General features: G+C 39.3%; 1 protein-coding gene across 3 annotated transcripts; it reads right to left on the bottom strand.

Annotated features, from left to right (window-relative positions):
- Window positions 1–1,749: 1,749 nt before the first annotated feature.
- On the bottom strand, window positions 1,750–17,730 carry rusc1 (RUN and SH3 domain containing 1). 3 transcript variants are annotated; one of them, XM_058393658.1, is made up of 12 exons: window positions 17,594–17,730; window positions 13,336–16,575; window positions 9,622–10,608; window positions 7,727–7,846; window positions 7,538–7,614; window positions 7,354–7,371; window positions 6,965–7,139; window positions 6,536–6,641; window positions 6,369–6,415; window positions 5,544–6,249; window positions 4,881–5,036; window positions 1,750–4,255 (listed from the first exon to the last, which is right to left on the bottom strand). In XM_058393658.1, the coding sequence occupies exons 2-12, from the start codon at window positions 16,442–16,444 to the stop codon at window positions 4,090–4,092; spliced, it is 5,667 nt and encodes a 1,888-aa protein (XP_058249641.1). In that variant the 5' UTR covers window positions 16,445–16,575; window positions 17,594–17,730; the 3' UTR covers window positions 1,750–4,089. The 3 variants fall into 3 exon arrangements, with proteins under 3 accessions (XP_058249641.1, XP_058249648.1, XP_058249654.1); XM_058393665.1 differs by lacking the exon at window positions 7,354–7,371; XM_058393671.1 differs by lacking the exon at window positions 9,622–10,608.
- Between the last annotated feature and the right edge of the window lie 2,514 nt (window positions 17,731–20,244).

Below are 20,244 nucleotides of genomic sequence, written 5' to 3'. Positions count from 1 at the left end.
AAACTTGTGCATCATGTGTATCGTGTATTTCCTAAAGTCTGGTTCATTCTAGAGTAAATCTGAGGCAGCTTGGTGACAGCTTTGTCATGTCCCTGAGCACTAAGGTGCGGAGTTCAATCCTTAGCTCAGGTTACTGTCTGTGTACAGTATTGCGTGTTCTTGTTTGGTCTGCATGGCTTTCCTTTAGGGTCTCGAGTTTCGTTCCAACTCCCTAAATCATGTTCATGGGTCGACTTTTCTAAATCGCTCCCAGGTGTGAGTGAAGTGTCTCTTTTACTTTCTTGTAACGTATTGTGTTCTGGCTCCTGCCTATTGTGATCTATAGACAGCCCATACTTTTGCTTTGTATCAGCTTCCAAGACACCTGCAGCAGGCGTTTAGTGTTTATGATTTCATGACTCTAGCATCCCAGCAGCTGGGAGAGAGAGAGAGAGAGAGAGAGAGGAGCATTAGTGATCATCCAGGGGACCCTGAAGACTTTAGAGAACATTAGCATTAAGGCTTTTCATTAGCTTTTTTTTTTTCGTCTTCCTGTCATGCATAACATCTGGTGTTTTATGTTACTACACTTATAAGCCACAAGAATTAGTGTTACTAAATTAATACACATTAGAATCACTTGAGCAAAATGTAAAACATATATTAAATATTAAATTACAGTACATACAACACAGTTACCAGTTTTAGTTCCACCTTTTTTTTTTTAAGGTCATGATCCATGATTGAGTATTTCCACTGCATAAGCCACAGGCACTCCTGAGTAAAAGCTTTCAGAGTTGGGAAAAAAGCCAAGAACATGTGGAGCATTAAAGTGACCTTAACTCATAATACACAGCATGAACTCCAGCAGAATCCAGACTAAGAAGAGTCTGGAAACACACTGCCCTCTCATGGTTAGAACTGAAAAGAGCAGAAAGGAAAAATTGGTCATGAGCTAAATTTAACTCACAAACCTTGGGGTTGATTTAGTGGTGAATAAAATTGCATTCAGAGAGTGACATGTATAGAGTGCAGTTATTTATATCTAGGTTAGAAAACAAGACCCACATGTAGCAAAAAATGTCTGAGAAAAATACTTAAAATGGTCAAGTAATTCCTGTTATAGAGATTACAATATATCAAATAAAATATAGTAAAAAAAAAATTAAAATAAAATAAAACTATATTATAGAATTAAATTTAAATCATTAATTATTATTTATTCAAAATTATATATAATCCAAATTATAATTATATATATATTTTTTTTTTGTTTTGTGTTGCATTTTCTTTTTTTTGGGGGGGGGGGCATAATTATCTGTCAATAGAGCAATACTGAAGCTTGAAATAATAATAAAAAAAACTAGAAATTGTAGAAATAATATATAGAAATAGAAATAACATTAATGTGTGGTCTATTTTCTAATAGGAAATATTAGATAAATTTGAATACATTACAAAAGTGTGTTCGTGGAAGAGTGTAATTCCATCAGTGCCCTCTCTTGATCACTTAATCCATCTGAGATTTATGTGTCATCCTTGTCTGCCTATCTGAGCTGCGCTGCTTCTTTATATCTGCTGCATGAGTTGCACCTGCTTTACCTTGAAGATTTTTTTTCATTTACACTTATAAAAAGCTTGATTCATCGCTTCTTTCCCACCATGGTCATTTTGTCACAAGAAATGACTCATAAAAGTCATATATGCACTCCATACATCAACGCTTGAAAGATCTCCCTTCAAAACAAATCAGCACTTGAGGCACATGTATTGATTTTAATAGTTTATTTGGGTATATTTACAAACACCCACATGCAAGCAATTGGTTGACTACTGAATGACGTTAATCGAACAGGGTATTTAGGCTACTATGTATTTGAAGTGTGCTACCAGCGGCGGGCTATAATCACATACAGCTACGCAACCCACTGCCACACTAATGCATACACACGCATACATACGCACTTACACACCACAGCAGATAGATAGAGAGATAGACAAAAAAAGAATACAGCAGCCAAATCATCAAGAACAAAAAACAATACCACAATATTATCCAGTACATCTATTTTTACACAGAACCAATGCTTTATATCACAAAGTTAAATATACTATCAAAAAAAGAATAAATTAAAAGTAAAAAAACAAAACAAAAAAACCACACAATTGTGAAATTCCTGCAAAGTTCCATACATCACTGAAATTATGCTTTTGAGGTAAGAATGGAAAAATAACCCCAAACCATAGATTCCAATGAATAAAATTTAGCCTTGTATTCGCCACAGCTGTAACAACACAACATCAAAGATACTCACATCTAAGCTGTTATTCTGTATAGCTTAACCTATAATACCACATATTTAACCTTTAAACCTAACCAAGTGCGGAAATGCAAAGTGACTTCTTCTAAAACAGGTCAAGCTTACTTTGCTTGACAAAACAATAGACAAAAGCTGGTCTGCTGAAAAGCTTATATAGTGGAGGCTTGGCAAAGGTGGAGGACGTTTACGTTACACGTTCACGCAGGTGTCTGATGGTGCTGTAAATACTTGGTGTATTTCTATGTGGCGGGTGATGTGTATAGCCCACGGCTTTGCTGCTGGAAACTGGCACAGTGATAGTGAGCATTTGTTGGTGTGGGTTAAAGAGATGAAGCTGCGATCCATGCAAACTGGCATGTCAGCGCAGGCACAGATGGCCAGGGAACGCCATCAATCAGTAGCGCTCAATGCCTCAGCCAGTGTGGAAGCAAGTGATTTTTTATTGGGCTCCCTCTGCTCCCCTCCCTAACATGCTTGCTGTGCTCAGCTCATCTGAAATGCTCGCCTTCACCCTTTATATCCTATATCTTACAGGTAAGCAGTTTAGTTCAAATCCAAATGCAGCAATCTTTAGTACATAAGAGAATATAAATGAGAAAATATGACTGGTTTATGGGGGAATAAATGTACTGATGTCAGCACACAATCACAGCCATCTTGCTTCTGAGACTGATAAATACGTTATTTACTTCGATATAAGTTCATGCAACTCCATTCAAGGCATTCACACATGGATTACCAATGTTCAAAAAAAAAAAAAAGTGAGCCATCAGTCATATATGGTTATTCCAGTGATGAGTTTTTTGAATAGTACAGTACGGTATATGCATAGTCAGTGATAAAATCGAAACACACTAGTCAGCACACTGTAGGAAATAAATACCAAATAAAAAACGATCAGTGCACTACCACACTAAAGTACTCTACTCTGCCACTAGTGACAGCAACAACATCAATCGTAGTAGTAGTAGTAGTTTTACATCGTCAGGCTTTTAAATAGTGACTGAGTGATAACATAGCATTTAACAAAAAATCTGAATAAATACATCTGCTTTCTAGGCAGAGATTCAAATCTAGCCTAAAGCTAAATTGCTGAGATTACTGACTGGAAATCTATCTTTGGCTAGACTTAATCCGTGTCTGAAAATCCATAACCACTATTTCCTGGTCAATGAGTCAATAATGAACTGCCTGAATGGTTCGGTGGTCTACATGATGAATAGCAATATGAGAACTAATAATCACATAGCGTGCATGGAGCTCCTTTACTGATATACACCCCAAACCCAAAAGCAGCTGTAATTTTGGGCGACGACACAAATATATAGATATATATGCTTTCTTTTCTTAAGCTTGATATTTGGAATAAGCTGTATATTATGGATGGAATAATTCATAACTCAAGATAATGAATTCTATTCATCATGGACATGGACTACACGATGACTATTCTGTTTTTTTTTTCATGTTTCATGTCTATCTGCCTATCTATCATGATTAAAGTTATGATTAGAATTCGATTCATCTGATTTTCTATATATCTATAAGTATATATTTATGCAAATGTATCATTTATACAATATCATATATGTGTTTAGATGAATGCTAGAGAAAAACACGAAACATCACACACCAGGCAACAGAGCTCAGCATTTCTGCACGGCCCTTAATAACTATTTAGGAGTTTAGGATATGAACTAAATATCAATGTATACATCTCTCTTTTTAACATAATAATCCATGGTACATATTCACTTCACTTCAACTCACATGATCCTCCAAATAGGAGTCACATGATGAGCGATGCGTAACCAATAGGAACAAGGCCCTCCTTGTCACCTTGGCGACAGCGAATCCAGTCTTGGTCCACGCCTCCAAGAAGTACGAGTTCCTCCCCTTTTCTGAAGCTCAGCTCCGCTCCTGCACCCATGTGATTGCACAGAGTTCTGACCACCCTGCAGATGCAGTCATACGATTCCCATCAGAGGCAATTTTGCAGTTTGCATGGAAAATTTGCTCAAACATCTATGAAGTGTTGTAGATATTCAAGTCATTTTGAAACAGTACAGGTGATAGAAGTTGTCTTGAATCTTGAGCCTCTTTACAGAGGTGGGCTTTTATAAGAAACTAATCAGAAAAGAGTTAAGTCTGAATGCACACATTATTTAAATCCCAGGAATATTTCCACCATCTATAAGAATTTTCCTGGAATTTTAACACGTTTTTTTTTTTACATTATGGACAGGACAAGATTCTTTACTCTTAATGGCAAATGTGAAAGCATGTGTACCAGTAATATGCCACTGAAGACTGGCAGAAATGATGCAAAGGCTTAAAATTACCAGCAACAACATCCTGATTATGATGCAGTGTCTTTTTTTTTGCCTTTATCTTTGCCTTTAGACACACCATTAGTTCAGCCCAGTTCTGAGCTCATGTACCACAAGGCAGACTCTATATGACAAAAATTCCACTTGGGTCAGTGGAAATGTCTTCAAGATTAGGCCACTCTGACCCACTTAAAACAACACAGCTGGTTAACCTTATTAGAAATGATAAAACATCATCTTTACACTTTACCTCAGAGGTTTGGGCTGGTCAAAAGTTTCTTTACTCTCATCGTTTTTGCTCTCTCCTTTTCTTCCAGGCTCAATCTTCTCTGGCAGAAAAGCCTGGCCTGTGCTTGATATACGGGACAGAACTGTTATACCAGGATTTAGCCAGTGAGAAGGACGCCTGAAAGGAACAAAAGATGATATATAATAGGGCCTGCTATTCAAGGACAGACAGTAGGCTGTATTTCTACAAATGATATTTTCAGAAGCTCATCAACAAAAACGTACACAAATGTAATTACTACTGAAATTCACATTACTTGTATAATTTTATACTTCCACCCTGTTGAATTATTGATTTGGATTGGCCACTGTATAATGTACACAAGGCAAATGACCTACTAATAAACATAGTAAAAAACATAACTGTTGGTATGGGGACGTGTTCTGTTATATATTTACTTAACATTTTAGGAAGTGTCAGCACTTAAATACTTAAAGCTGTTTTTCCTCAGTAACTGCATGCTTCATGTAACTACATGCTTCATAAATCAATTTGTGATACAATTGTTTTGTTTTTTTTGAAAATATGCAATATATGGAACCAGTTTATTATTTAGATTATTATTACAATGTATACTGAAAACAATATTTTAAGATAAGAAACATGCACACAGCTGTAGCTCACCGATTTGTTGGTGGGTTGTTGGGACTTTTGGGCGCTCCAAACAATCTGCCTAAACCCCAAGAACCTGGTCCTCCCTCAGCAGTCAGAAGCTCCTGACCTGGGCTCCTTGGACAATTAGAATTGGAGTGCGTATTCAGATCCTGTGTGGTGTGAGCGTTGGCCTCTTCTGACAAACTAGTGGAGGTCCAACCACTCCAGTTCTGCCCTAAACGCTCACCCCAACGTACCACTGCCCCCCAGCCTTGCTGAAGAGCCTGACCTGCCTGATGGCTGAAGCTATTCCCACTCCAGATATTAGGGGGTGCTATTATCTCTTTCTCCTTCAGCCATTGCAGCTGTGGACTTGTCTCTCCTTTGCCGATCCCTGATATTGGTCTGCAATAGGTCGGACCCGGATCGAATGTGCTTGTGGGACTTGAATTGTGGCTGGTTGCTTTGGGATCAGTGAAGCCTTGCTTGGAAACATTCTTCAGATGTTGACCGTTGCTCTGAGGCTGGTCTGGACTGGATGACTGTGGGCTACGGCTGGGAGGACTGAGCGCAGGGGACAAGGGGTCAAAGTGGTGATGCTGGAAGAGCAGGTCAAGGTTGAAGGTCAGGAGGGAAAGAGGCTGCAGCATGAGGAGAAGCTCTTCAAAGAGATGCTGGCAAAAAGTGCCTGAAAGGCGCATGAAGGAAGTGGGCGAGTAATACGTTTCCAGTACATCTGAAAGTGCATAAGAAAGAAGCAGGATGTGATGCTTTGGGAATACAAAACTGGCAAAAGAATAGACAAGGCAAGACACAATGACTAATACATAGTTGATAGTTACCAATCACACTCACCATGGCAGGTTTGTAAGTGGGAAAGCCAGTAATCAAGGCGCTTGATGCTGCAAGAGGGACCCGAGAATAGAGATGATGAAAGAAGATACATATAGCCTTTATGCATGACAACAAAAATAGCAGTAGAGAATATAGCTAAAAATAACTGCAAGCAGTCTGGTGCTTACTTGAGAAGGCCAAATAGGAAGGCATTAAACCTGTGCCGGCTTTGCCTGAGCTGTGGAAGTGCAGCTACTTTTGCCTGTAAGCTGCACAAAGCCTGGGTGTTCGGGCCTGGAGGACCACCGGGGAAAACAAGACATTTCAATCTAGAAGTTGTTAAACCATTTAACAGCTGCCTCACACAACTGTGAAAAAATGAACTCCTTTACTTCATTACTCCTGCATAGCACTGCCTACGTGTAGCATAACACAAGATATTATGCATGAGAAGATATGAGAGGAGAGAGGGGAGGGGATATTGAATGATGCAGGACAAAAAATAAGGGGGATGACAGATGGGTGATTCAACACTGCAGGGATTCTGAATGCCAGGAAAACAGAGATGTGTGCACAGAGAAACAGAGATATGGAGCAGAGGAGAAATAAAATCATACCTGGTTTGGTGGAGGCCTGAACCAATCCCCAGGGTGAATTTGGCCTCCTGCCTGTGATGAGATCACTCTGATGGGGTTTGAGCCCATCACAGAGAAGGCTGTACAAGGCCGGGCAAAGGCATTGCAGCACCAGCCGACCCAGAGCGGGGTTTACACTGCTGTCTCCAGAGAGTGCCTGGTTAGAGAGAGAAGAAGGAAACAAAAGCAGGCGAGGCAGTAGTGGATGATCAAAGAAGAAGAAGAGAAAAAAAAAACATAGGGAAGAAGGCAGTTTGGATGTAAATGGGGAGAAGAGAAAACAGGGAGAAAAGAAGCAGAGATGAGAAACAAATGCACGGTGCATGGAGTTAGCGAAGTTACCCATAAGCTAAGATGAACATTTAAATAACCTTATCTACTGAGTGAATCTGGACAAAGAAAAAGAATTGATATTGAGTATGTGCAAGCGTATGGAGAGAAAGACAGAACAAAAGAATATAAGGAAGGTATCAAAAGTATCATTTAGGTAGAAACAGTATGTATTCTCTAATTTTACCCATAGTATATGTGTTACAGTAAAAGGGTGCAACCAACCTTCTGCACAAGAGTCCTAGAGGAGCTGAACTGAGCCAGAATAGCCTCCACTGCCACACTAACTGCACTGATGAGAGCTGGGTGACAAAAAAAAAACACTCAGTATGCTTGCTTTCACCTAATAAATCTTCATAGCAGTTCAAATAACTTGTATGTGTTTGGTTCTGAATACAGGTATGATCTACATACCACGTTTTTCCTGCAAGCACAGAGGGGACAGTCCACCACCTATCAGTGGGGGCTTCTCATTGTCGCCCATCAAGGTCCCTGCTTTTACAGCAGAACCAGCAAAGGACAGGCTGCGCACAGCTAGAAAATTTGGAGACAAAATAATAAACTCATCTACTGAAATACAACAAATAAATCTACTCTTTACTGCACTATAATTAACACTAATATTACTTTACTCAGAGGTATTAGGGGATATACACAGTTTAATGTTAGTATTTATACAGAATTTAGTTCTATACAGAAATAAGATGGATTTAAGGTGTAAGAGAAAGGTTTTTGTTTTTACCTGAACAAACACTGACTTAAATGCATGCATTCAAAATTAGTACACATCAGTACACATGCATGCTTAAAAACACCAACAAGATACCTTAATTCTTTCTAAATTAGGTATGTCCAAATAAAAATAACAAAAATAATATCATAACATACACTGAACAGCAATAACATGAAAACCTAAGAATAATAAGTGAATAATATTAATTATCTTGTTACAGTGGAAACTGTGGGATATATTAGGCCGGAAGTAAACAGCCAGTTCTCAAAGTTGAAGTGTTGGAAGCAGGAAAAATGGGCAAGCGTATGGATCCTGGTAATGTTGACTAGGTGCAAATAGTAATGGCCAGACGACTGGGTCAAAGAATCTCCAAAACAGATCGTCTTGTGAGGTGTTTCTGTTAGTAGTCAGTACCTACCAAAAAAGCTCCAAGCAAAGACTAGTGATACACATGGGATGTGAAGACTAGCTCATCTGGTCTGATCCCACAGAAGGGCTACTGTAGCATAAATTGCTGAAAAAATTAATGCTGGCTATAGTAGAAGTGTTTCAAAACATGCAGTGTATCTCAGCTTGCTACTTATAGCACTGTGTAGCTACAGACTGGTCAGACATGCTCTTGTTCATCAAGAAAGCACCTACAATGGACATGTGAGCTTCAGGAATGGACCTTGAAATAATGGAAGAAGGTGGCCTGGTCTGATGAATCACGTTTTATTATTTGGATGGCCGGGTGCATGGGTGTATTTTACCTGATGGCATCAGGATGCAACATTGCTCTGGGCTATGTTTTGCTGGGAAACCTCAGGTCAATCACTTTTTATCATTTGGATGGCCAGGTGTATGCGTGTCTTTTACCTGGGGAAAAGATGGCATCACGATGCAACATTGCTCTGGGCTATGTTCTGCTGGGTCATGGAACCTTTGCGTCATCACCTACTTAAACACTGCTGCAGACCCAGTACACCACCTCCTAGGCAACAGTGTTCTTTAATGGTAGTGGCCTCTTTCAGCAGGATAATGCACCCTGCCACACTTCAAAAATTGTTCAGGAATAGTTTGAGGAACATGACAGAGAAGAGTACAAGGTGTTGACTTAGCCTCCAGATTCTCCAGATCCCATTCAGACTGAGTGGTATGTGCTGGACAAACAAGTCCAGTCCAATCCAATCCAAGGCCCCACCATACAGCACACCTTCAGAGGTCTTGTGGAGGCCATGCCTTGAATTGTCAGAGCTATGTCAGTGGTACAAATGAGCACCTACACAATATTAGGCGGATGGTTTTAATGTTATGGCTGATCAGTGTAGAGTAACACTCACAATTAGTTTTTAAAATAAAGCAGTAATACTAATACTGAAGCAGACATTAAATAAGCCCATGCACTTTATCCATGCTGTTAAAACCTCACAGAAAGACACTTGACAGCACAACAGCTTCAGCCTGAGACACACATACATCCAACGATACAAAAGCACAAGTGCTGAGAGAAGAGAAATGTAAAAAAAATAAATAAAAAAATAAAAATATTGGCAATAATGAAGAGAGGAATGAGAAAGATGTAGTGATCTCTTACTCAGCGAAAGCGGTGAAGCATTCTGCTTAGATTGGAGTTTGGGGGCCGGTGGCTCCCTGAAAGGAGCCGGAGCTCGGGGGGTGTACAAGTAGGGGTAATAGAGCGGGGCAGCAAGAGCAGGCAGCGTGTGACTGCGAGGGAATAGGGGCGAACAGAGACCGGACATGGTGGCTCCTGGAGACGGAGGCCCAGCCCTATGAGGGGGTGAAATTGCCCCTACAGGGGACAAGCGTGGAGGAGCCCCTTTATGCAGTGGGCAATTTTTGGGGTGGTAGAGATAGAGGGTAGGGAAGGGTGAGCTATGGGATGTGTCCTGCAAAATTTTCTGGTCACTAAATGTATTGCAAACTGAACCTGGAACACTGGTCTCCTCACGGCTGAACATGGAATTCACATCTTCCTTGGTGTCTTTGTTACCACCACTTTTTTGTTTGTTGAGCTTTTCTGCATTTACAAAGCGTATCATTTCAATATTTTTGTATGGGGTTGTATTGCCATCATCGTATGTGCTTGTAGAAGGTGTGTCAATCATTTTCATCCTGTATTTGTCACCACAGTAGAGCGAATCAACATTACTGTCTAAATCTATACGGTTCTCATACACTGACCCAAGGTTGCTAACTGACTCTGTTCTACAGTAACAGCTCTTGCTTTTCTTGATATCAGAGTATTGATACAAAGAATCCATAAAGCTGTCTGAATTATTACCATAACCAATAGAAGGATTTTCATGATTACACAATGTTTCCTGATACTTTTTTGAATCAGTGCAGAAGATGGAGTCAGTGTAGCCTGTAATGGAGTCAGAAGCGGGATTCATACGACACAAAGAGTCTCTGGAACGTTCCTGAAGAGACAGAGCTTTTGACTGATTCCTATAAAAGTCTGAACGGTAAAACAGGGGCGCTTGAGTTGGGGAGCTAGAGTGCAGATAATAAGGTGAGGGCAAAGTGCTTGGCAAGGCTACAGACAGGGGAGGTGAGGACACTTTTTTTTTGGAAAGAGTTTAGCATAAAGCATGAACAGAAACATTTTAAACCAGCAGGACAGGCAAAGCAATGTAGGAATGGTTCAGGAATATTGAAAGCAATGTTTATGTTTATAAACCAGGGTGAAGTAGAAAAAGAAGAAATGATTCAATAAGCACATAGCAAAAGAAACAGGGAGAAAGAGAGAGAATGGAGAGAATGTTAATAGTGTCATTCTGAAAGAACAATAAATGCTAATGTCAAATATGAAAGCAGCCTGGAGAAGATTTACACAATTACAGCATGCTCACGCTACATGTGAGACGTTCATATTCATAACATGATACAAATATTAGAGCACTGCGGTTCAGATCACACACCACTGACCATGAGGAAAAGACTAAAGTAGCTGAATATGAAAAGTAAAACACCAGCATTTTATAAAATGTTTACAACAGCATCCTACCAGAATGGTACTGGATTTCTTGGAAAAACTAGTCATTTCCTAGTAGACCTCAGCCACATAGTTCATTGATGAAAAAAGTTAGAATAAAGCTGAGATTCAGGAAATAAACCCATATCTAAGATAGTGAAAGCCCTTCATTGGGTACTACTAAATAATCTGAAGTACCAATAAAAAGAAAGACACAAAGCTATGCATTATTGTTACGCACTGTTGCAGTCAAATGATCAAAATGAGCTTGTGAAGAACATCGAATTAAAGTTTAAGCTAAGGAAACATACCTATGGAACGATATAGGCCACACCCTGTGTCTTATCACTTTCTGTTACGTTTACTACTGTGTTAAAATGACCAGGTTTATAAGTGAATATGTTATCTTTAAGAGTTAAAACCAGCAGTTGCTTTAAGTCTTCCAGCAGGTGGGTTTGACATTAAGTTCTGAGAGGGAAAACGTCTTTAAGGACCAGGTCCAAGATCAGATTTCACAAGCTTTAGAAATTATTTCTTACAGTTAAAAGTGGTGAGAACCAGAACTGGTCCTAAGTAAGCAGTTTTCACTATTTTCAAGCAAATAAAATAAAATAAAATCTATCTAGATGACCTGTCTATGTTGTTAGTGCTGGAGTCTCGTCTAACAACTAATCAAATTTCTTTTCATAAGTATTGTATTAAGTCTACATATGTACTAAATTCAACTTCATTTTCATCCTTATTATTAAAGGAGCCTGAAACTTGCTGCTGGTCACCAAAGACATTTTAGCACACTGTAAGGAATTACATAGAGGGTTTGTTCTATATAGTCGTGCCTAAAATTGTGTTTCTCACAGACAGAGCAGATGCCTACCCTGAATGTCATTTATACTGCCAACAATTCACAGAAAAACACTGTTACCTTAGTCGTTGCCAGCTTCACTTCATTTCATTTCCTGTTTTGTTACTCTTGCATTTCTGCTCTGTCATTGGTGGCGAAATCTGAGAACCGCCCTCCTACCTCTTAAAGGTACATAACCAAACATCTGTCTACAACACTACCTCTTTGTAATGATAACCTTTCTGGGCAACATTACATAAATGCACATACCTACTACATATATATATTTATGGGCAGATGCTCATTACGGAAAATAGATTTAGAGTAGTTAGATCCCAGAGTCATGTTAATGTCAAGTCCTGGATTTCTATAATTCTACACCATTAAACAAACCCGGTTCAACACATTTGTCTAATTATCAGTTCCTTCATGGATCAAATGTGGTCTCTGTTTTGAAATCTCACACAGTGTACAATATTCATAGATTATACATTAAAACCGATTGAACACAGTTTGTTTTTAGCAAAGTAACACCTCAAACACTAATGTTTTGTTCTAAATAACACTGACAAATGAAACTACAGTAGAACAGCCTTGAAATGTCCAGAATGTCTACTTTTTGTTCATAATCCGTTTGCTGTGTAGCAATGATCACTGCATCAGTGCATCAGCCATTTTGGTTCAAATCTCAAACCATTCTAAAGGCTTGATATGTCATTTTTATTTTCTTTATTTCACTATATAATTCGTAACGTGTTAAAAATACATTATATAAATTAGGGTTAAATCTGTTTGTTTCATTTAAGTGATATATATATATATATATATATATATATATATATATATATATATATATATATATATATATATATATATATACAGAAGTTAAACTAAAAGTGAAAAGAGAGAGAGAGAGAGAGAGAGAGAGAGAGAAAGACAGAATGTGAGATTGAGAGAGAGAGCTTGAGAGAGAGGGATCGTGGGAGAGAGAGATGGCATTAGCTTTCCACCTGCAGAACGAATAAATAATTTAATAACCTGAAATGACATCACAGGAAGCAATACAGCACAGTGGAGATTTCTGCAGAGATTTTATCAGCTACCCTTCACAGGTATATATCACTGACCTGACCATCTGGTCATGACTCAGTGGCTTACTCTTATCCTGACTCATCATCTTCTATTTTCCTGCTGTAAGATCATGTTCCTGTAAGCCACTGGTCATTAACTAAGAACACTAACGATTTGAGGAGACTATGGCAGTAGGAAAGTGGCTGTAGGAAAATTCATCAATAGCTTGATGGTTGCTGGCAATTAATATATGATTCTTGTGGCATAAAAGTCTGAGATATTAATTCAATCACACAGTAATATTCCACTGCGAAACTGCTATGGTCTTGGTTTATTTTGTACACTGTACCATATAAACAACCAAGTTAAAAAAAAGGAATTTATTAAGTTCTATAACTCACGTCTTGTTCTTGATTCCCAGGTTTGTCCTCCATCTGCCATTCCTCTGACCTCAGTCTCCACCACATCTTCATCCTTCGTCTTGGAAAGTTCTCTCTTTCTGTCATCAATAAAGTTATACTGATTGTTCTTATTGGCTGAGCCACTCATTTGTAGCATGGGGCCAGGATCCAGGGTGGCATCTGCCTGAATATTCAAGCTTCGTATTTCCCTAAATAGAGCCAATGAGGCAGGTGTGGGTGGTGGCTGGAGAAAATTGGCTTGTGCTTGGGAAGTGTACTCCCACTGGGTGCCATCCCCATCAGCCTTCTCTCTTCTCCACTTAAGGTTATACAGGAAATCTGGATCGGGGGTGATGACAGTTGGTTCAGGTTCTGGTTGGATTTGAGTTGGTGGGGAAGCTTGTTTACTTCTGTTGCGCAGTTCCTTAAATGTTGTGACTTTTGGAACAGAGCTGGATTTTTGGGATGTGCCGTTAGTAGATGTTTTTCTCAATTCTAGAGGCGGTGTCTCTGTGTCTGGAGTAAAGGCTATTAACCAATCGAATCTATCCGGACGAGATGAATTGGCAGGTAGTGCACAAGGCTTTACAGAAGGAAGTTCAGGTGGTTTAGGCAATATTTTTGGCCGTGGGGGTAAAGGTCGCGGAGGGGGAGGGGGAGGAGGAGAATCAGGAATCACAGAGGCGTAATCAAAACTGCCGAAGCTAGAATTAGAGAACTGTTTGTTGCTAATGGACGTGCTGTAATATGAGTCAGTTGTAAAGCTGGCATTATCACTCAGACCACAATTACAGCTAGAGTTACTAGTACCTTCGTTCTGCTTGCGCTGCTTGGCCATCTCAGTGAAGGACGTTGTCCTGAAACTGTCCTTGCATTCTTCTTTCTGTTCATCTATGAATATTTCCTCTTTTTCAAGCTTATTGCCCTCTCTCAGCTCCCTCCACGTAAAATCTTTCCCCTTATTCACATCCTCCCCTGTCTCTTTACTTGTCTCAATAACACAAGCATGTTTGCTGTTCAAAGCATCAGACATCTGTTCTTCTTCCAAGACCCCATCAACACAGACCCCCAGCTCAGGGCTAAGCCTTAGTAACTCAGCCTGGGTGATCCCTGCCAGTGCCAGCAGCTTCCGTATCTCTACATCCAGGGCATGGAATGATGGGGGAGGTGGGAGTAATGGTGGTGGTGGTATGGCAGGGGGAGAGGGTAAAGCTGGTGGAGGTGGTAGAGGTGGAGGTCTTGAGGTTGGAGCTGGTAGAGACTGAGGTGTTTTTTGTCTCTGAAGCTCAGCAAGCCTCTGAGCTTCTAGACGGGCTTTATGACGCTTTCTGGGAGGTGGAATGGGTGGAGTGGGTGAAGAGAGTGAGGGTGCATCACTATACAGGGTGAAATAAGGAACAGGCTGTGATGGTGGTGGAGGCAACACAGGGGGTTTTGACACTGTAGATGAAGTCAGAGATGAATTTTGGGAAACTGAGAGACTGAAGGTTTTAGCTGGGGAGGAGGCAGAGGAAACGGAAGGTGTATTCCCACTGATGTTCATGTATGTGTGCATTTCTGGTTGCGCACTGACATGTCTTGCTGGAGGTTTGGGGGGGCGGGGAGGTGGGTTCACAGGTGATGCTGCAAGGGAATCTGGAATTGGAGGTTCATCCAGGTCAGATGGGGCGGTCATATCTACCCCAGCATCACTGTATTCCTGGGAATCACACAATCTGTCACTTTTATAAAGCTTCCAAGAAATGTCAATATTGCCCATTTCATCAAGTACACCAGAAATATCTTCGTCAGAAAAATCCAATCCAGCTTCCTGCAATTTTTCCAGATACATAAGTCTCACCTGCTTGTTGACTTTTTCAAGCCTTTCTTGGTGTGCCAGTCTATATCTTAGATCCAAGTCATCCTTGAGCTCCCACTGTGCTAGCTGAACAATTCGATAAAAGTGATCCACTTTACCTAATTCATCAATGGAGTCCAAAAAGTTTAAAAGATCTACTTTAATGCCATTTTCTTTCTTAGGTGCCTTGCCCTCCAAACATTCTGAAGAAGGAGATGGGGGAGCCGAAGGATATCCCTCATCAGGGGAGCATGGAGATGGTGATCTCACTGAAGTACTGAGGTCCAGTGGAAGGGAGCAGTATGGAAAAACAGTGGAGTGGGATGCTGGGGGGTGAGGAGAAGAATAATGCTCAGTGGCTTCTTCTTCTTCCTCTTGCAGAGACACTGAAAATGTATCAGGACAATCCGAATCCAGATCTGAGCAGCTGCTAATGGAGGTGGACGAAGATGAGGTAGAAGACGTGAGAGAGAAATCCAACATTGATGCAGGGCAATCGCAGCAAGACGGTACAAGTGTGTTGTCATCTTCTTCTTCTTCATCGTCGTCATCATCATCGTCGTCGACAACATTATCGACATTAACATCTTGATTATTACCATTTCCATTCTCATCTACTTTCGCGCTTACATTAACCACAATGTCATCTTCCTTGTTGACAGCTACTTCTACTTCATCCACATTTCCATTTTCTTCTTCCTTTTTGTCCTCCATGTTTTCAGCTACAGGACTTGCCACAGGCTGCTCCTCCTCTGGCTTACATTTGGCTTTTCCAATTTCTGGTTTCTCAGACTCCTTATTCTCCTGAGGTGGTGGGACAAGCTTGAGCTGCTGCCTGATGGTCACAGTGTTATTATTGTTATGATTGTGATTAAATAAGCTGTTGCTGTCCTGAGTTGAGTGGCCATCACAACACAGGCAAGGCAGACTCGGTTCATTACAGTTTGGATCCACATTAGCAGGGCTTATGTTTGATGCCACATGTCCACCTTTAGACCCAACCTTAGCTTTGCTTGTTACTGAAGGGTTAGAGGTCTTTTGCTGTCGGACTGTTTTGTTCTGAGTCACTGAGGATCGAGCACTCAGGCCAATGCCCTTTAACCTGGAAGGCTCTGGAGGTGCTCGTGTGGTACGACGAGGAGATGCTGAAGAAATGCTGCTTATATTTTTGTCCTCCCTCCTGGCTGCGTGGATAGGTGGTTTAGCTTCTGTACGCCTGCCAGTGTCAAATCGACGTGTTCGTGGTGGAATGGAGGGCCGTGAGGAGTGCATTGTGGGTGTGTATTTAGTACAAATATGATGTACAAAATTTTAATCTTTAGAAACGGATATTTGGTAAGGTTTTTTGAGTTCCCAGTCAAACTTGATCCACATATTGATCACATCTTGCCTCAGTGTACTTCCTGAAATATCAAGGAAGACATGTTAAGCAACCCAGTGTATGATCTTGTTTGTAGCAGTATCAAGAACATCGAAAATTTCTTATGTATTCTGTAAATGAAATGAATATTAAATGAAGGTAAACAGTGTTTTTTTACATGAATACAATTCACTGTTATGTTCAATTTCCAGTATCTAATATGATCATTTTATCTTATACTCCCAATCACGCACACACACACACACACACTGACTGAGTGACAGTTTCCTCAGAAGAATCATGTGAGAGAATAGTTGACAAGTCAATATATATTTGACAAAATAGTGTCAAATCTAGCCATAAAATCTGCACTTCCTTTAGCTTTTTCAATCTAAATCAGTATTGATTAAGTAATATAAGACATGCAACATCAACATAAACCAGGCCTAAAGAGTAGACTTAAGATTTTATTTACAAAATATAGCCAAAATCCACGCAATATGCTACATCAAAGCAAACGGGATAAGGGATATAAGACCACAATGATAAACACGATCTCCTTCTGCTTTTCACACTGATGCACACAAACAGTAGGATGCGTGCTGCTCGCATCCACCCAGTGTCCTTGGATCCTGGAAAGCTATTAGGCCCCAGACACTGAGCCAGATGCATAGGTGATATATAAAAGCTTATAACGAATTGGAATCAAAAATAAGGGTGCAAAATATGTTGAGTTAAAGATACATTTAGAAATCATACAACACAATATAAAAATAAAGGGGGGGGGGGTAGCAATTCCTACTAGCTCCTGCGCTCAGCTCTGCGTCCTGTTACATCCTCCGCTCTGAAGATGCTGACACAGATGCCATGTTCATATCGGTTGCCATATTAACATGGACTATTACAAAACATCCCACACATCTAGGATTTTTAGTTAAACAAACACCGAAAAAAACAATAATAAAAATAAAAGGATTAATAATAATAATAAAAAAAAATCTCTCTGCAGCGTACGGACAGATGAACTGAAAATTATGATTAATCTAAATAAGCTACCTTACCTTGAGTCTGTTAGAGACACTGTCTCGATATAGTTATACTCCACAAGCTATACATCGGATAGTAAATGCCAGCAATATCCTCGATTCTTCCGACCTTCCTGCCTAGTTAGCTGTCATCCCAGCCCTCCCCACCGCCGTCCATGTAACCACACCCCTCAGCATCTCCATCATGTGTCTATGTAGGCCCACGCTTATTGCTTGCTTTAGATGCAATGTTGCCAGGTCCGCTGTTTATCTTCAATTGTTTCCTCTGCAGCCTGGACCAGGTTAAACCAATTACCGAAGAGCAATGAATGAATGAATGTTTAAATCTATCTATCTATCTATCTATCTATCTATCTATCTATCTATCTATCTATCTATCTATCTTGTTGCGTGTGAAAATCCCAGGAGCTCAGCTGTTTCCAAAATACTCCAATCTGGCAGCAACAAACTGAAACCAATAATCAGTCATAATCACATTTTTCCCATTCTAATGTTTAATTTTGAACATTAACTGAAGTTCTTGAGCTGCCTCTGCGTGATTGTATGCATTGTGCTGCTCTCACATGATTGGCTAATTGGATAACTGCCTAAATAAGCATGTGTACCTGTGTTCCTTTTAAATAGAGAGTGAGTGTATTTGCTAGTGACAATAAACCATAAGTTCTCAAACTTATCGTAACTGAAAGTGATTGTAACATTATAATTAAACGATAATAAAGTTTATAATGATGAGTAAAACTAAATAAAAATAATATCACTGAAGCCCTAGCTATGCTTTCCCACTTGCAGTACAACACCCATCAACAATGGTTTCACAGGTTCCCAAACCTGGCCCAGAAATACCCCTTGTCCTGTACATTGATTGAGTGTTTTCCTTAATTTCTTAGGAAGGTCTGTTAAGTAACCTATTATTTGATTCAGGTGTGTTAAAGCAGGGAAAATGCTAAAATGGGAAAGAAAAGGGTGTACTCCGAGACCAGTTTGGGAACTTGTCTACATAATCCATTTGGAGAAACAATATGTTTTAATATTGCTTACTTTAAATGTGTTGTATGATATTAATAGTCATTTTTCCTTTTGGATTTGAAAAGGAGGTTTGGAAGAATTTATATTGTGAATACAGCTCTGGGAAAGAAAAAAAAAGAGAGACCACTGCAAAATAATCAGTTTCTTATGTTTTTTTCTTACAGGTGCATGTATTGGTGAGATGAACAGTTTTGTTTCATTTTTTTGTGAACTGCTCTCAATATTTCTCCTAAATTCAAAATATAACTATTGTTATTTAGAGTGTATATTTAAAGGAAATGACATCACATCAAAATAACCCAAGATCATGCAGTATTTGCAGAGCTTTAATAACTCAAATAAAACAAAATGCAAATAATTTGTAAACAAATTGTGTTAATGCTTTGTCTAAATAACATTAAGAAATCAGTATTTGTTGGAATAACCGATTTACATGTGTTTTGGCTCCATGCTCTCCAGTTTTTCACATTGCTGTTGGGAAACTTTATACCACTCTGTTTGCAAAAAAGCTCAGCTTTGCTTGATGGTTTGTGACCATCCATCTTCCTCTTGATGACATTCCAGAGGTTTTCAATAGGTTCAAATCTGGAGATTGGGCAGTGGTCTGTTATTTTTTTTCCAGAGCTGTATATTCTGATCAAAGCACCACTGTTGCTGTTTTCTTGCAGACCTGGCAACCTTGCTCTTAACGCACTCATTGCAGTATCAGAAAACCGGTGTCGCTGGAGAGGGAGGAAAATCCCGAAGGAATTATGAACCTTATTTACTGCTAGTCTTCTAATTATTTCAAGGGTTTCTGGTTCCTGTATTAGTGGTTCCTGTGTGGTTAAAAAAGTATATATGAAAACGTATAAAGCTGAAAAGCATGTTTTTATAAAAGATCTTTATAAACAATATCCACTGGAGCATCCCGGAAGTCGGCTGGACCAACCAGAGCGGTTCATTTCATCCGGGTTCTGTGGTTTACAGAGCTTAGCCACAGACTAACCTGCATACATTGGATGAATTTATGTCATATTTAAATATTAACACCATTTAAGAATGTTATCAATACTTATTGTACTTGAAAAAGAAAGGTTTTTAAAAAAATATTTTCATAATTCATAGAATACTATAAATGAGACTCAGGGGGAAAACCAGTGTCCTGTAATACACTGATTTTCTCTGATCACACATTCACAATATCCACAAATCCTATTTGAATCTATTTATTATTACTAAAATTGTCATTGATATACGTCATTTTAATTGTATATTTTCAGATTATAAATTTTTTATTCAATATCTCGCTTCTTTCGGACACTACTTTGGCAAAAGTGCTATATTGCACTTAATTGAGTATAGGTTACTAGAAGTGATCACAGTTCATAAGGAGTGAAAAATATATAAATTATGGGTGTATTTTTAGTCTGATGATGAAAGAAAAACGAAAACTGCTCATTATGATTAAAGTACAAGCAGGCTGTAATCATGCTTCACTTCCAGCAACAGCATGACAAACACCATAATACACTAGACTACATTAGTCTCTTTTTGTCAGATAATGACACTAGCCACATCAATCTCAATTCATCCACAGGCTGACGAATATTTAAAATTGTTAAAAACAAACAAATAAACAAACAAAAAAACACCCATGT

Source organism: Hemibagrus wyckioides, linkage group LG01 (genome assembly GCF_019097595.1).
Source record: "Hemibagrus wyckioides isolate EC202008001 linkage group LG01, SWU_Hwy_1.0, whole genome shotgun sequence".
NCBI classification, from domain to species: Eukaryota; Metazoa; Chordata; class Actinopteri; order Siluriformes; family Bagridae; genus Hemibagrus; species Hemibagrus wyckioides.
Note: the sequence above shows the minus strand (reverse complement) of the source record. Positions and strands in the feature narration are given on the sequence as shown.